General features: G+C 37.4%; 1 protein-coding gene across 2 annotated transcripts in view; it reads left to right on the top strand.

Annotated features, from left to right (window-relative positions):
• Positions 1-5,233: 5,233 nt before the first annotated feature.
• Positions 5,234-12,755, top strand: part of LOC105043950 (lysine-specific demethylase JMJ13) — a 12,378-nt gene continuing 4,856 nt past the window's right edge. The window contains exons 1-11 of one of the 2 annotated variants that reach the window (XM_029264200.2): positions 5,234-5,658; positions 6,871-7,249; positions 8,569-8,725; positions 8,827-9,046; positions 9,669-9,722; positions 9,807-9,886; positions 9,977-10,254; positions 10,392-10,787; positions 10,892-11,157; positions 11,292-11,546; positions 11,830-11,871. In XM_029264200.2, coding sequence (XP_029120033.1) covers positions 5,656-5,658; positions 6,871-7,249; positions 8,569-8,725; positions 8,827-9,046; positions 9,669-9,722; positions 9,807-9,886; positions 9,977-10,254; positions 10,392-10,787; positions 10,892-11,157; positions 11,292-11,546; positions 11,830-11,871 — 2,130 coding nt within the window. In that variant the 5' untranslated portion in view covers positions 5,234-5,655. The remainder of the gene's footprint in view (positions 5,659-6,870; positions 7,250-8,568; positions 8,726-8,826; positions 9,047-9,668; positions 9,723-9,806; positions 9,887-9,976; positions 10,255-10,391; positions 10,788-10,891; positions 11,158-11,291; positions 11,547-11,829; positions 11,872-12,755) is intronic. The other variant, XM_073255546.1, reaches the window with a different exon arrangement.

Below are 12,755 nucleotides of genomic sequence, written 5' to 3' on the forward strand. Positions count from 1 at the left end.
AAACTAAAAGATAAGCATCCTAAAATGCTACATTCAGTTATAACTTATTTCTTTCTCTGAGAGGAAATAAGATGATTTTGACAATTTTTTGTGGGAAACTTGCACCTAGTCTTGACCTACAAATGCCTGCTCATTCCCTACTAAAATGCCAGATTATAGATGCAAGTACTTGGCAACGAGAATGGATTGCTATTTGCCATGCAAAGTCCTGCATTTTTTCTTTAAGGAGGAAGTTATCCTAACTCTTTGGTCATTTAAAAAAAAAAAAAAAAAAATCTTTGATTTGTACAAGCTTCTTCAATTTAACTGTTTAAATAGCTAGCATTGCAGTACATTGCCCTTTTTTTTTTTTTTTGAGTAAAGCATACATTGTCCATTGTGATATATAGTGAACATGTTCAAATCACAAGTAGTGGAAATTACATGTAGATCAATAAATACTCTCACAATGTGAAAGTAAACTAGCCCAGTGTGATGTCAGATTTTCAAAATAAAGATTTCTGAACAATATTATCCAAAATTCATTCAATACCTAAAGCAATTCCATGGTCATCAGTCCAATTTTACCACCAATCATGCCCAAGCCATTAATAATCTAGGAATTCTATCTGAAAGTTTGGTTCCACCTTTGACCTAACTCTCTCCGAAGATTAAGGTCTGAGTTGTTCACCAAATCCATTTCCATCTTCACCAATAAATCTTTTAAAATAACCAATAAAACCGAAAGTCCACACCTCAAGCATGGAGTAGGAGAAAATACAAGGCCAACAAAGCCCGAGAAAGGAAAGCAAGAGATTATATATAATAACAAGAAGAATGAATTTGGGTTTTCCTTGTATTCTTCTCTTCATTGCCTTTAAAATATATATATCATCCTCCACTTTAGAGTATACATTAGACAAGATGGACAATGTCATTAATATACGAATTAATTATTATCTAACTTTCCTATATTATACTTACCAGCAGGGAATCAATGCATAATCTTATTAGAATGTCTCTAAAGAAGCCAACGGTACCTCTAGAATCAACATCTCGGATTGCTATTAAATTGTAGACTTGGAGACATGAACTACTTTCTATTGATTAGCCCGTACTTATTATTATCTACTTTGGCTTTTTGGTGAACATGTCAGGGCTTGCCTTGTTGATGCTCTAATGGCTTCAACCTTTAATTAGCCACCAATTTCTGGTATAATTAGGGCATAGGCACTCTTTAATCCTAGAATATAAAATTGGAAGTGATTTTTTTATATGTTATTTAATAGATACTAATTTTGATATTATTGTTGATTCATATTTTCTTTCAACTATTCTTTGAGGTTATAGTTGGTGGAAGGGTGCTGCCAAAATAGTGTTAACTAATATTCTAATGCATGGCTCCACATGTGACATTATTACAAAGAATTTATCCTAAGGTGGGAAGACATGTAAAGTCACGTACGTTAGAGTCTAAGAAGATTTTCTTTTTTTTTTCTAGAAGACTTATTTATTAATTTTAGCTCATGCTATGTGATTGGATGCATGGGATGATCTTCATCGTTTTTATTAAGGCAGGTAAGAAACTTTTAAGTGGATTTAGAGATTGCCAAGCTCCTCTCATTTTTTTAGATTAAAAAGGGGTAATAAAGGTTGTATAACTATTGTGAGTATCGTATAACTATTGTGAGTACCATGTGGTAGCAGCTTGCTATTTTTGCATGTTATTCTAGGCATTTTTTTTAAAATTTATTTCCCTTGGGTTTTGGAGGGTGGGGGGGATCAAACTAGGTAATATAGTTTGGGGGTGCTTGGTTTGCGACTGAAATCGAAATCAAAATGGTCAATTTTTTTAACACACTTGGTTTGTAATCAGAATTGGGATCAGAATCGAAATCGGAATGAAAATTTGAATCCACGAAGGAGAGTAGAGATTGAGTTCTATGTAAATTGAGCTATTTCCATCCTATTTCGAAATCAGAATGAAACTCCTCCCAATTAAATGATTGGAATGGGAGTCACCAATTCTCATTTCGATTCTAAACCTTTACTCCTCTCAATCAAGCACCCCTTTGGGTTAAAAAAAAAAAAATCTCTCTCTTTAAAATAACAAAAGGCATTCAAATTTACACATTTATGCCAATAAAAGTAATTTTTCCAATGCTATTTTTGGTGTCAATTCCTTTCCATGCACTCCAAAGTCTTATAACTTCCTGTGTGCTACTTACATAATTCAAATAATCAATGTCATGCACCATCAACATAATGAGCTTTCACTTGTGCTCATGTAGATCTACTATAATTAGTATCCTAAAGAAAATTATAATAAACTTGATAGTGTCAATGAGGTGTGTTACTCTAAAATAGCTTCTAATCAAAGATTTTGATGAGGACTTGTGAAGCTAATGCATGATATCTAGGAGCAAGTATGTTTGATCTACACCAGATTCACATCAGAGAATAATCTGGAGCTTAACCCAATCCATGGCTTCATATTATGGCTACAGAAAGTTTTCCAGTAAAAAGGGTCAATCTGGTCACATCTTGATTCAAGTGCCCATTGTACCTTTGTATATATATATATATATATGATCTTGGATATTTATCCTGGACTAAGAAATCTAAATAATATTTTTTGATTGATCTTTTTGAATAAATGATATATTGGATTTTTATAAATGATATAAGAGAGGACTTAGCTCATGGCCTACATAGACTAGGAGAGGATCCATTAGGATTGATTACAGATTGATTGTGATGCTTGCAATTAGATTTGAATATATTTAGATCCTAGCTTGACATGGATACCAAAGCTTAAATGGAGAGAGTTTGTGGAGATTCATGTGGATATATGTTTAATTTTATATCGACTATGTATTGGATGGATCTTGAAAATTTATATACGGTTAAGAAATTTAAATAATATGCTTTATTTTTTTGGATGAGATTTTGAATTGTTATAAATAATATTAGAATTGATCCGACTTATGATGCATGTGAACTAGCGAATATTATAACATAGATGTATATTAAATTTATGATATTTGTTATTGAATTTACTTATTGGATAAATTGGCTAACCTACCGGTGAAAGTCGATGCAAAACAAGCTACCAATTCATGCGGAAAAAAGTAGGTCACCGTTACTTGCCCGATCTTCTACAGAATCCTTTTTATCTTCTCTTGGTCAAACCAGTTCCAAAATTTCAGCCTTTCGGAGTCAACACTTACCATCATCTCTAATCATTGAGATTATGTAAGACCTAGTGGTTAATATACTATTTTATTAGACGTGATATGAGACATTATTAACAGCTTTATCTTGCCAATGATTGTAAGGGGTATTATGGTCACTGAATTTAATATTTAATCCCTTCACGATGTAGATAGACTATTCATTACCCAAAAAGAAAAAGTTAGAGTGTACAATATTCTTTCAATGAGTTGTAAAAGCAACTTATTAAAATAATTAGATGCTGTTAAAATTTAATATACCCTACACAAATAACTCGAGTTTTTTTTTTTTTTTATTCATACTTTCAAAACTTAGGAAGATATTACCTATAAAATTTGACCCTGATCAACTCTAGCTCAAGTAGTTTGCAGAAAAAAATATTGAGAGCTAATTGCTCGCATATGTAAAATATAATCTTACAATAATATTTTAATTCCAACAATCAATATAATCAAGTTTATATCCATATCTTTGACATTGAAATCAATTGCCGGCTTAACCCATCAACTTAAAATGACATGTGATTCAATATAGCGCATCGTAACTTGGATACTCCATGCAAGCTGGGTTCAATTATCAGAATAAAAATGCATGATGCAGTCACTTCTCGGGCAGCTCAATTCCCTACCCTCTGATTGCATTTTGCTAGAAACATAACTCTAAAATGCTGCTCGCACAAGTTGAATATAGCTTTCAAATCCATGCTATGAAATAATTTAGCCTAATTAACACTGCTTTGTGTGATCAATCCTTGCTAAAAAATAGAAATTCAATAGCCTAACCACCCCCAATTATAATATTTGAGGTACATTTATGATGAGAAGTTTTATAGAAAAGGGCATGCAAAATGGTCACTTTTGTTGAAAAGCCCAAGGGACCGAATGAATCCCAAATAAGGGCGCATTGGCAACAACGTGCGAAGGACGTCTCAGTAGTTTTCCCAAACATAAAGGAGTTTTTTGTCACCTTATCCGCACTCTGACGTCCAGGGAGGATCTCGGGCGAACAAGCCTCGCGGAATCCGAAATCGGTACGGGAAAGGACCCGATCCGGCCCGAGCCGAACGAGTGGGGCTCGTGAAAGAGACCCACGTCTCCAAACTCGTTCCACCCCCCACATAACAAAAGCAAAAAAAAAAACAAACAGCCGGGGAAAATGAGAACAAAACTAACGATACCGGTGACTCCAGCACTTACTTTAATATCCATTTTATTGGGAATTTGAAGCTCACCGGGGGATGGTGACCATAACCACTGGCCACTGGCCACTGGTCCATCAATAAACTATAAATCAATGGATAGAATAGAAACGAAACCCGGTTTGCCGGTTCCGGGGGCAAACCGGTGGCCAGGACACCGCATGCCCCGTGATGCCGCGAGGCGCACATACCTGGCCGGTCTTATGTGAACTGTCGTAACCGCCAGCTCATCCCGTTCTGGCACACGTTAAGTTTAATCCCACCATCATCGATTAGCCCGTCACGCCATCCCTGGCAACGTGTCGGCGTCTGCGATGCCGATCGGCACCCTGACTCTCCTGTCTCCCTCCACGTGTCCCCCTCTCCCCGTCTGGGGCTCGGTGGTTTCCCTCGTCCGTTTTCCTCATTCGAACGAACCGCCAGGTATTTCGCGGGGGTTAACCCTTAACCCAACCGCTCCCGCCGAGTTTTTGGATTTCTCGCAATTTTCTTTTTTCTCGCGCATCGAAAGCGACGAAAGCTCTCGGGACCGCTGTCCAGGTCGGTAACTAACCTTTCCGTTCTCCATCCCTTTCACCTAATTTACAAAAAAACCCTAATTTATCAACGGTCCAGATTGATTGATTGAAGCAATGGATGAGTAAATTAGTTGAAGTAGTGGGGTTAGGATGGTAATTTGATGTGGAGGGAACAAAACGTAGTCGAGAAACGCGGTTCCGTTAGTGGGGCGTTTGGTCGAACCACCCAACAACTACTGCACCCTTTCTTGCTCCCCTCTCTTTCTTTTTTTATTCGCTAACTATAAATACGCGCTCTTTTCCCTTTTTCCGGTTTTTCAATACTTTCCGTTCCGCACAGTTCCGCTTCCGTTTCGTTCCCACATCTCCCCACCTCCTCCCCTCGCCGGAAAACCACCTTTCTTCGCCGGAAAGCCCCTTCTCCTCGCCGGGAATCGCCTCGCACGGCCTCTTTCTAGACTTTTCTCTTGCTTGCTTCGTGGGGAGCCTTCAAATTCTTGGTGGCGGCTCCACTGCCGTGACGCCGAAGGGAAGCTCCGGATCTCGTCTCGATTCGGTGCCGGGAGGGGAATGTGGCCTTTGCTTTTGGAGTGGAGGGCGGTTCTTTGATATCTTTCGGCGGTGTTGCTTGTCTTCCTGCAGAGGATTTGTAATTCTTGCGGCAGATTTCTTGATTCGGCAGACAGTGGAGGGGTCACGGATCCGCGGATCCGCGATCGATATGAGATGGTAAGTGGTGGAGATCTCTTTGGAATTGTTCTGGCTGCCTTTTCTTTGTTTTATATTATATTCCTTTGCCTTGCAGGGAATTTCTTTTATCTGGGAATCTTTTTTTTTTTCTGGTTCTTGATTTGTTGAACATTTCGGAAAATTTTCTAGTTTTAGCGTTACTTTTAGATTCACAGGGATCTATTTTTTCCGTCGTTATGACTGCGACCGGTCTTCGTTTTATTTCCTTTTTGAACCTTTTTTTTTTTTTTCCTTAAATCGACTTTAATTTCTATTTTGTATTTAATATCCCCCGGAAAAAATAAGAAAAAAAAGGCTCAAGTCCCGTACATTTGGTTGGATCGCTGGTAATATCTCCGTTATGACATCTTTTTTGAGCTTAGAATTATGAGATGACGCTGTTTGTAGTAAATTAAACGGGCGAAGACGTCAACCCCTTCTGTTTGCTGATATAGGTCTCACGGAATTAAAGTAAATAGTGTGTCCGGAGACGAAAGTTGATGTCTTGTGTGTGTGTGTGTGTTTTTTTTTTTTCCCTTTTTTTTTTTTTGGGGGGGGGGGTGTGGAATTCCATTGTTTTCGTTCTGCGGGTAGAGGTTGGTACGATCTTAAGAACTAAATTTTTCTCTTTTCTGGGTGTTTTTTTGCTTTTGATATTTGGTGCTATTTCTCCTGTCGACAACTCAGGTATCATTCTTCAGTTGACTCAATTGCACATAGAAGTTTTATCTCGGAAGTCATGCAAAACCAAGGGTTTTAAAGACGATGTAGAATTTATTTAGAACGTCATTCTTTTAACTCCTTGCAAATCATGGAAGTCAACCTTCACATGTTGGATGACGCTATTTTGCACTCATATGAACACGGTTTCCTGATTGGTTGACATTCAAATTGTTACACTTACATTTATTTGTCAGCTATCTTATCTGCTAAAAGGATATTGTAATTACGAAATTTACTGGAATCTTTATTTCTAATGTCTATTTACTCTTTTAAGGTGCATCAAGATTGCCCTCTTTAATTAATAACTTCATTGGACATATTAAGGTTACCCGATCGAAATTTTTTGGTTGTTTCTGATGGTAAACCTTCATTTGAAATACATTGTATGAGTCTTTAAATTTAACATAGCAGCATCTTTCCTTCTCTACTGGTGTGTGATGGGATGATAGAGTAGTTCATTTCTCTCACTACATTTCCCTCTTTCTACAGGTGGAAGGAAGGGCTTGTTTATCGAGAGAGGTTAAAAATGGGCTAGAAATTTTGAAGCGCAAAAGGCTTCAAAAGATGAAGTCAGGTACTGTGCCTGAAGCGACTAATGCTGGCAGTATGATGTCTAGAAGTGGAGGTGATGCATTAAAAGCTTCTGCATCATGTGGAGTGAGAATGCATGGACATGCAAATGCATTTTCTGTTGGCACTTGTCCTGTTAAGGATGCTTTTTCAAAGCACAAAGTGGAAAAGTTTGACTTGTCTAACTTAGAATGGATTGAGAAGATCCCAGACTGCCCTGTATTCTACCCCACAAAGATGGAGTTTGAGGATCCGCTAAATTATCTCCAGCAGATTGCTCCTGTGGCATCAAAATATGGTACAGTTTCATTTCTGTTGTTTCTCTTAATGATTATCATGTATTGATCTAAAATTATGCCCGAAGGGATTACATTGCCAGTGATTTTCATATCCTATTTAGTTTTGTGTGTGACAACCTATGTTCCTCTAGACTGTTGCACATGAATAGAACAATGATCTGATAACTGTCTTGTACTCTTCATATGCCCATTTTTTTGGGCAATCCCTTGAGGTCACACCTACTTTGACCTCTCACACCATGTTTCCAAAATTTTATTTAGGCCCCTGAAAGATCCCACCATTTCTTTAAAAAGATGCTTTGGTATCCATATGTATGTCCGGTTGTCATACAGGCTAATCTGCTCTATCAGTTCGTGTTCTTTGTACTTTTCAGCAAATATATTTCAGCAGTTCTCAAGTTCTATATGATTCTGCGAGCAATTGTTCTTCTAGACATTAAGATTGGCCCTTATGTATAAAATGTCCGTACAATACCCTTTTGAGTTACTTATTTCTATTCTTTGATGATATTCTAAGTATTGATCACAGTAAATTAGATGTGGGATTTTTTCACCACTGGGTAAAAAAAATTGTATTAGTTTTTACTTCTAAATTTGGTTGACATTTCAGATAAGTGACTTTGCTTGTAAATGAGACCTGTGTCAAGCACGTGCCATACATGCATGGTCCCCTTATCAAGTGAGTTTATGTACTTTTCATGCCATGGGTAGGCAAGTCTTCCTATCTTTGTGCATGTCCAACAATGCTCAACTATAAACAGTTATGACAGTCACAATAATGACAAAAATGTGTTTTAACATATAATACCCGCATTACTGTGCATGAAATTGATGTGGACATCATGTTTATAAGCACTAAGTACCAAATTTTCTACATTTGCATCCTTACTTTGATTATTGAATTATTTTCTAATATTGATAACTTAAAACCTAACTTCAAGATTTTGTTATCAATAAGTCATAAGATTTCATTACACTCCCAGTTGCAATCTTATTTGTGCTTATTGACTGTTATATTCCATCATTTGAACACATGATAGTAGCTGTCCATGTTGGAGAATTTGGCTTCTTTGATAGTTAAACTAATGAAATGTGTCTCTACATGTTGTGAATCTATCCCATTCACATTGGAATTGCCTTATTTTAATCTTTTTATGCATATTTATAAGGCCTACACATTTTAGTGCATCCAGTGAAAGACTATCAACATAGGTATCTCTATTGTATATTTCATTCATTTATCCATATCGAATAGTCTTATGTCATATGCAGTGGGTCTTTGGAAAGTACTAGAGTTGAACTTAGGATCATGTTGCAGGTATATGTAAGATTATTTCCCCTATTAGTGCTTCTGTACCTGCTGGTGTCGTCTTGATGAAGGAGCAAGCTGGATTTAAGTTCACTACTAGAGTGCAACCTCTACGTCTTGCTGAATGGGCTACCGATGACAAGGTCACCTTTTTCATGAGTGGAAGGTTGGTTATTTTCTCAACTTTGCTTTTTTTTTTTAAATTTCTTTTTTTAATTATTCAATTTTTATGTTCTGCACAATGTGACTGTCGGCATGCCATTTCAGAAAGTATACTTTTCGAGATTTTGAGAAGATGGCAAACAAGGTATTTGCTCGAAGATACTCTAGTTCTGGATGCCTCCCAGCTAAGTACATGGAAGAACAATTTTGGCATGAAATTGCTTTTGGCAAGACAGAGTCTGTTGAATATGCATGTGACATTGATGGTAGTGCCTTCTCATCCTCTCCAAGCGATCAGCTTGGAAAAAGCAAATGGAACTTGAAGGTGATGATCATTCTTTCTTTTTGTATGATTCCATGTAAATGTGTGATGCAGTAATACTTTAAATGTATGGCGGCTAGACTGCTCTTACATATTCACCTCTCTTTCACATTTGTATGGATGGAATACATCTTGTTTGTCAGGTAAACTTTATAGATAGATTTTGCAGAGACATGTATATGAGGAACCATGCTGTCAAAACTCCATATATGTATATATGCCCTACTTGTATTATACAGTTGTAGTAGTTATCCCATTTTATGCCTGAGTATCATCATCCTATTGCCCATTGTTTCTATTGGGCATGGAATATATGTATGCATAATTCTAAGAATGTTTAGCCTTCATCAATATGTGCGTGTATATGTAGAATGTATAAATTACCTTCGAAATGTAGTAGCCCTGTGCTATCATTTTCTTTCCTGAATGTGGAATTTACTTCTTCATGTGCAACATCATGCATGCTATCTGCATTAAGCTGAGCATTCACTTCTTTATGTGCAGCCATCATGCATGATTACATGCAATAAGCTGATGTTGAAATATTGTTTTATTTGAGTGTTCAGGTCAGTCTTATAGATCTATGTTTCTTCCAAACCTCATTTGTGTTTCTGGTTGTGTTCAGAGACTTTCTCGGCTGCCCAAGTCTACACTGAGGCTTCTGGGGACAGCAATTTCTGTGAGTGAATCAATGTTTATCTTTTAATGAGAGTCTGCATTATTTGCATGCTTTTGTGTGTTGTAATTTTCTGGTCTGTTACAGGGAGTAACAGATCCAATGCTCTACATCGGGATGCTTTTCAGCATGTTTGCTTGGCATGTGGAAGATCACTATTTGTACAGGTATATGCCAGGACTTCTTGGATTTTAGTTATGATAGCTGTTGATTATTGGTTATTTCTTCTAATATAAAGCGTTGGCTGCTTCTTCCAGCATTAACTATCACCATTGTGGAGCATCTAAAACATGGTATGGAATTCCAGGCCATGCTGCCTCAGAGTTTGAAAAGGTTGTTCGTGAGCATGTTTATGATCATGAAATTTTGTCCGGTGAAGGAGATGAGGCAGCATTTGATATACTCTTGGGAAAGACTACAATGTTTCCTCCAAGTATTCTTTTGGAACATAATGTTCCTGTTTATAAAGCTGTACAAAAACCTGGAGAGTTTGTTATCACCTTTCCTCGAGCTTTTCATGCAGGCTTCAGTCATGGTGAGCTTGTCAACATTGGGCATATCAAATGTTTTTTTCATGCATATGAACCCTGTTCACTTTGATGGTATTATACAGCAATTTCTTTTTTCTCCAAGCCTTCTTTATTATTGTTGGTTTTTCTTGGGTATCTCTAGGTTTCAATTGTGGAGAGGCAGTCAACTTTGCTATTGGTGATTGGTTCCCCTTGGGGGCTGTGGCTAGCCAGCGTTATGCACTTCTTAATAGGACACCATTACTTCCTCATGAGGAGCTTCTTTGCAAGGAAGCAGTGCTTCTTTCTAAGAGGCTGTCAAATGCTGATTCCAAAGAGCCTTCTGAAGCTTTCGACTCCCAACACAGCATTAAGGTTTCTTTTGTGCATTTAATGCGGTTCCAACACCGTGCTCGTTGGTCGCTCATGAAAATGGGAGCTCGCATGTGCTATAATTCAGATTTTCCTTTATTGGTGCCATGCAGCATCTGCCGGCGTGATTGTTATGTTTCTTATGTGAAATGTAACTGCCATGTGGGTCCTATCTGCCTCCGTCATGGTATGGACAGAAATTTGACTATGCAGTTTTCTTTATTCTTCTGCATTTGTCATCTTTCTACAATCTGTTTGACTGGTTTGATGATCCCTGCCTGTTTAACTCAGAGAAAGAGCTGAGGAATTGCCCTTGTGGCCATAATCACGTTGTGTATTCAAGGGAGGACATTCTCAATTTGGAGGATGTGTCAAAAAAGTTTGAGCAGGAGGATGGAATACTAGATGAGGTCCAAAAGCAAGCACTAGAAGGTGATGGGTCATGCCCACAACCAAACTTGTTCCAATGCACTGAAGGTGGTGGATACAAGCCATACTGCGAGATAAAGTTTGAAGCAAGCCCTGATGCACATGAAGAGGGCACGTTGCATAACAACGTAAGGTTTTCTTGCTTCTGGTGTTGTCTTTTTAATAAACAAAAATTAGATGCTTGTACCATGAAGAGAATAGTATGCTAGGTTTATTCTTTTTTAATATTTGAAACATGTTAACAGTCAGTTTGATATGCCAGGGATATACAAATTCTAGTAGCATGACATTTACTTGGACCAAGAGTTCTGAGAGGGTGTCAGCTGGTGAATCTGAATCTGCAGTATCAGTTACATCTGACAAAACTGCTTCTGCTAACAAAGCTGGTCCTCATAACATTTTAAGTGTACAAGAAAGTGATGATTCTGATTCAGAAATGTTCAGAGTTAAGCGCAGATCTAGCATGAGCATAGAGAAAAGATCTGTTGGTGAGACAACAATGCTTCCTGAACACCAGGTATAGTATTAATGAATCTGTATTTGTTGATATCTGTTTATGTTTGCTTGGTTTCTATGTGAGACACATGCTTAGTTTTTTTTTTTTTGGGTGCTGAACATCCTATCATATGCAATCTTAAATAGCTCGTTATTTGACTGTGCAAAACTGACTGGAACTGAATGCTTACCTACAGTTTGTCTTTTTTGCTTAATCAATATGCTCTGCCTTATTGCATTAATCTCTTATGTGTGGCTGATTTGTTAGCATTACTTTTTGATCAATGAAATTAAATTTATTGCAGCTAAAGGACAGCACTCAGCATCAAAAACCAAAGGGTAAAAAGGTACAGAATGCCCCAAGAGTTAGGCGGGTGCCAGCTACAAGATGTTGTAGAACTTGTTAGCATTGACTTCGCTTCCATGGATCCTAACCCTGTTGCTGCTTCCATGGATGCTAACCCTTTTGCTTTGTCTTTATTATATTTGATAACATTAGCTCTGTGCCACGTTAACATTTATTTTCACACTCATTTTCTTAGGTGGAGATCATTTTGTGGTCATTAAACATAGGTTTATCTTTCACACCATTTACATTGAGGCCATTCTAGTGTTTTCTTATTTTTCCATTTTTTGTTTATTCATACTGGTTCACATGCAGTCAGAACTACAATGGATTCACGTGGTTAATACTATCAAAGATATTGATCAAGTGGTTTGGGTGTTTAGATCTGTAGAAACTCCAATTTTTATTTATTGGTCCTCTGGTAATCATAAAGTTGGCAGAGGGAATTCTACCTAATCAGGGATCCCACAAGCCATGATGACATGGATGTCAATTGTATTCCGCAAGTTCCCATATTGTTTTGCGTTGTAGATTTAATTTCTAGCTGGCCTGAAATTCTTGCCCTTATGATAAAAGATAGAGAGGAAAGGTCTCAACATGTTGCACTAGACTCTTGTTCTAGACTTTTGCTTGCAAGTATTTTTGTCAACAAAGGTCCACTGATGGAAAGAATTGGAAACTAGAAATTTGGTTTATTTTTATTTGAAACTCATTGATATGACATACAATGCTTCTGAACTTTGCAGATGTTTTATAGGCCCCCCCACCCCCTCCCCCCCCCCAAAAAAAAAGAAAAAGAGAAAAAAAAACTGCATACTTCTATGATCCGATAGTTTTCTAGCCTAAATGGCTAATTTCTATACATAATGGATCTGGTGAATGCTT

The sequence above is a fragment of the Elaeis guineensis genome, chromosome 4 (assembly GCF_000442705.2).
Source record: "Elaeis guineensis isolate ETL-2024a chromosome 4, EG11, whole genome shotgun sequence".
NCBI lineage: Eukaryota > Viridiplantae > Streptophyta > Magnoliopsida > Arecales > Arecaceae > Elaeis > Elaeis guineensis.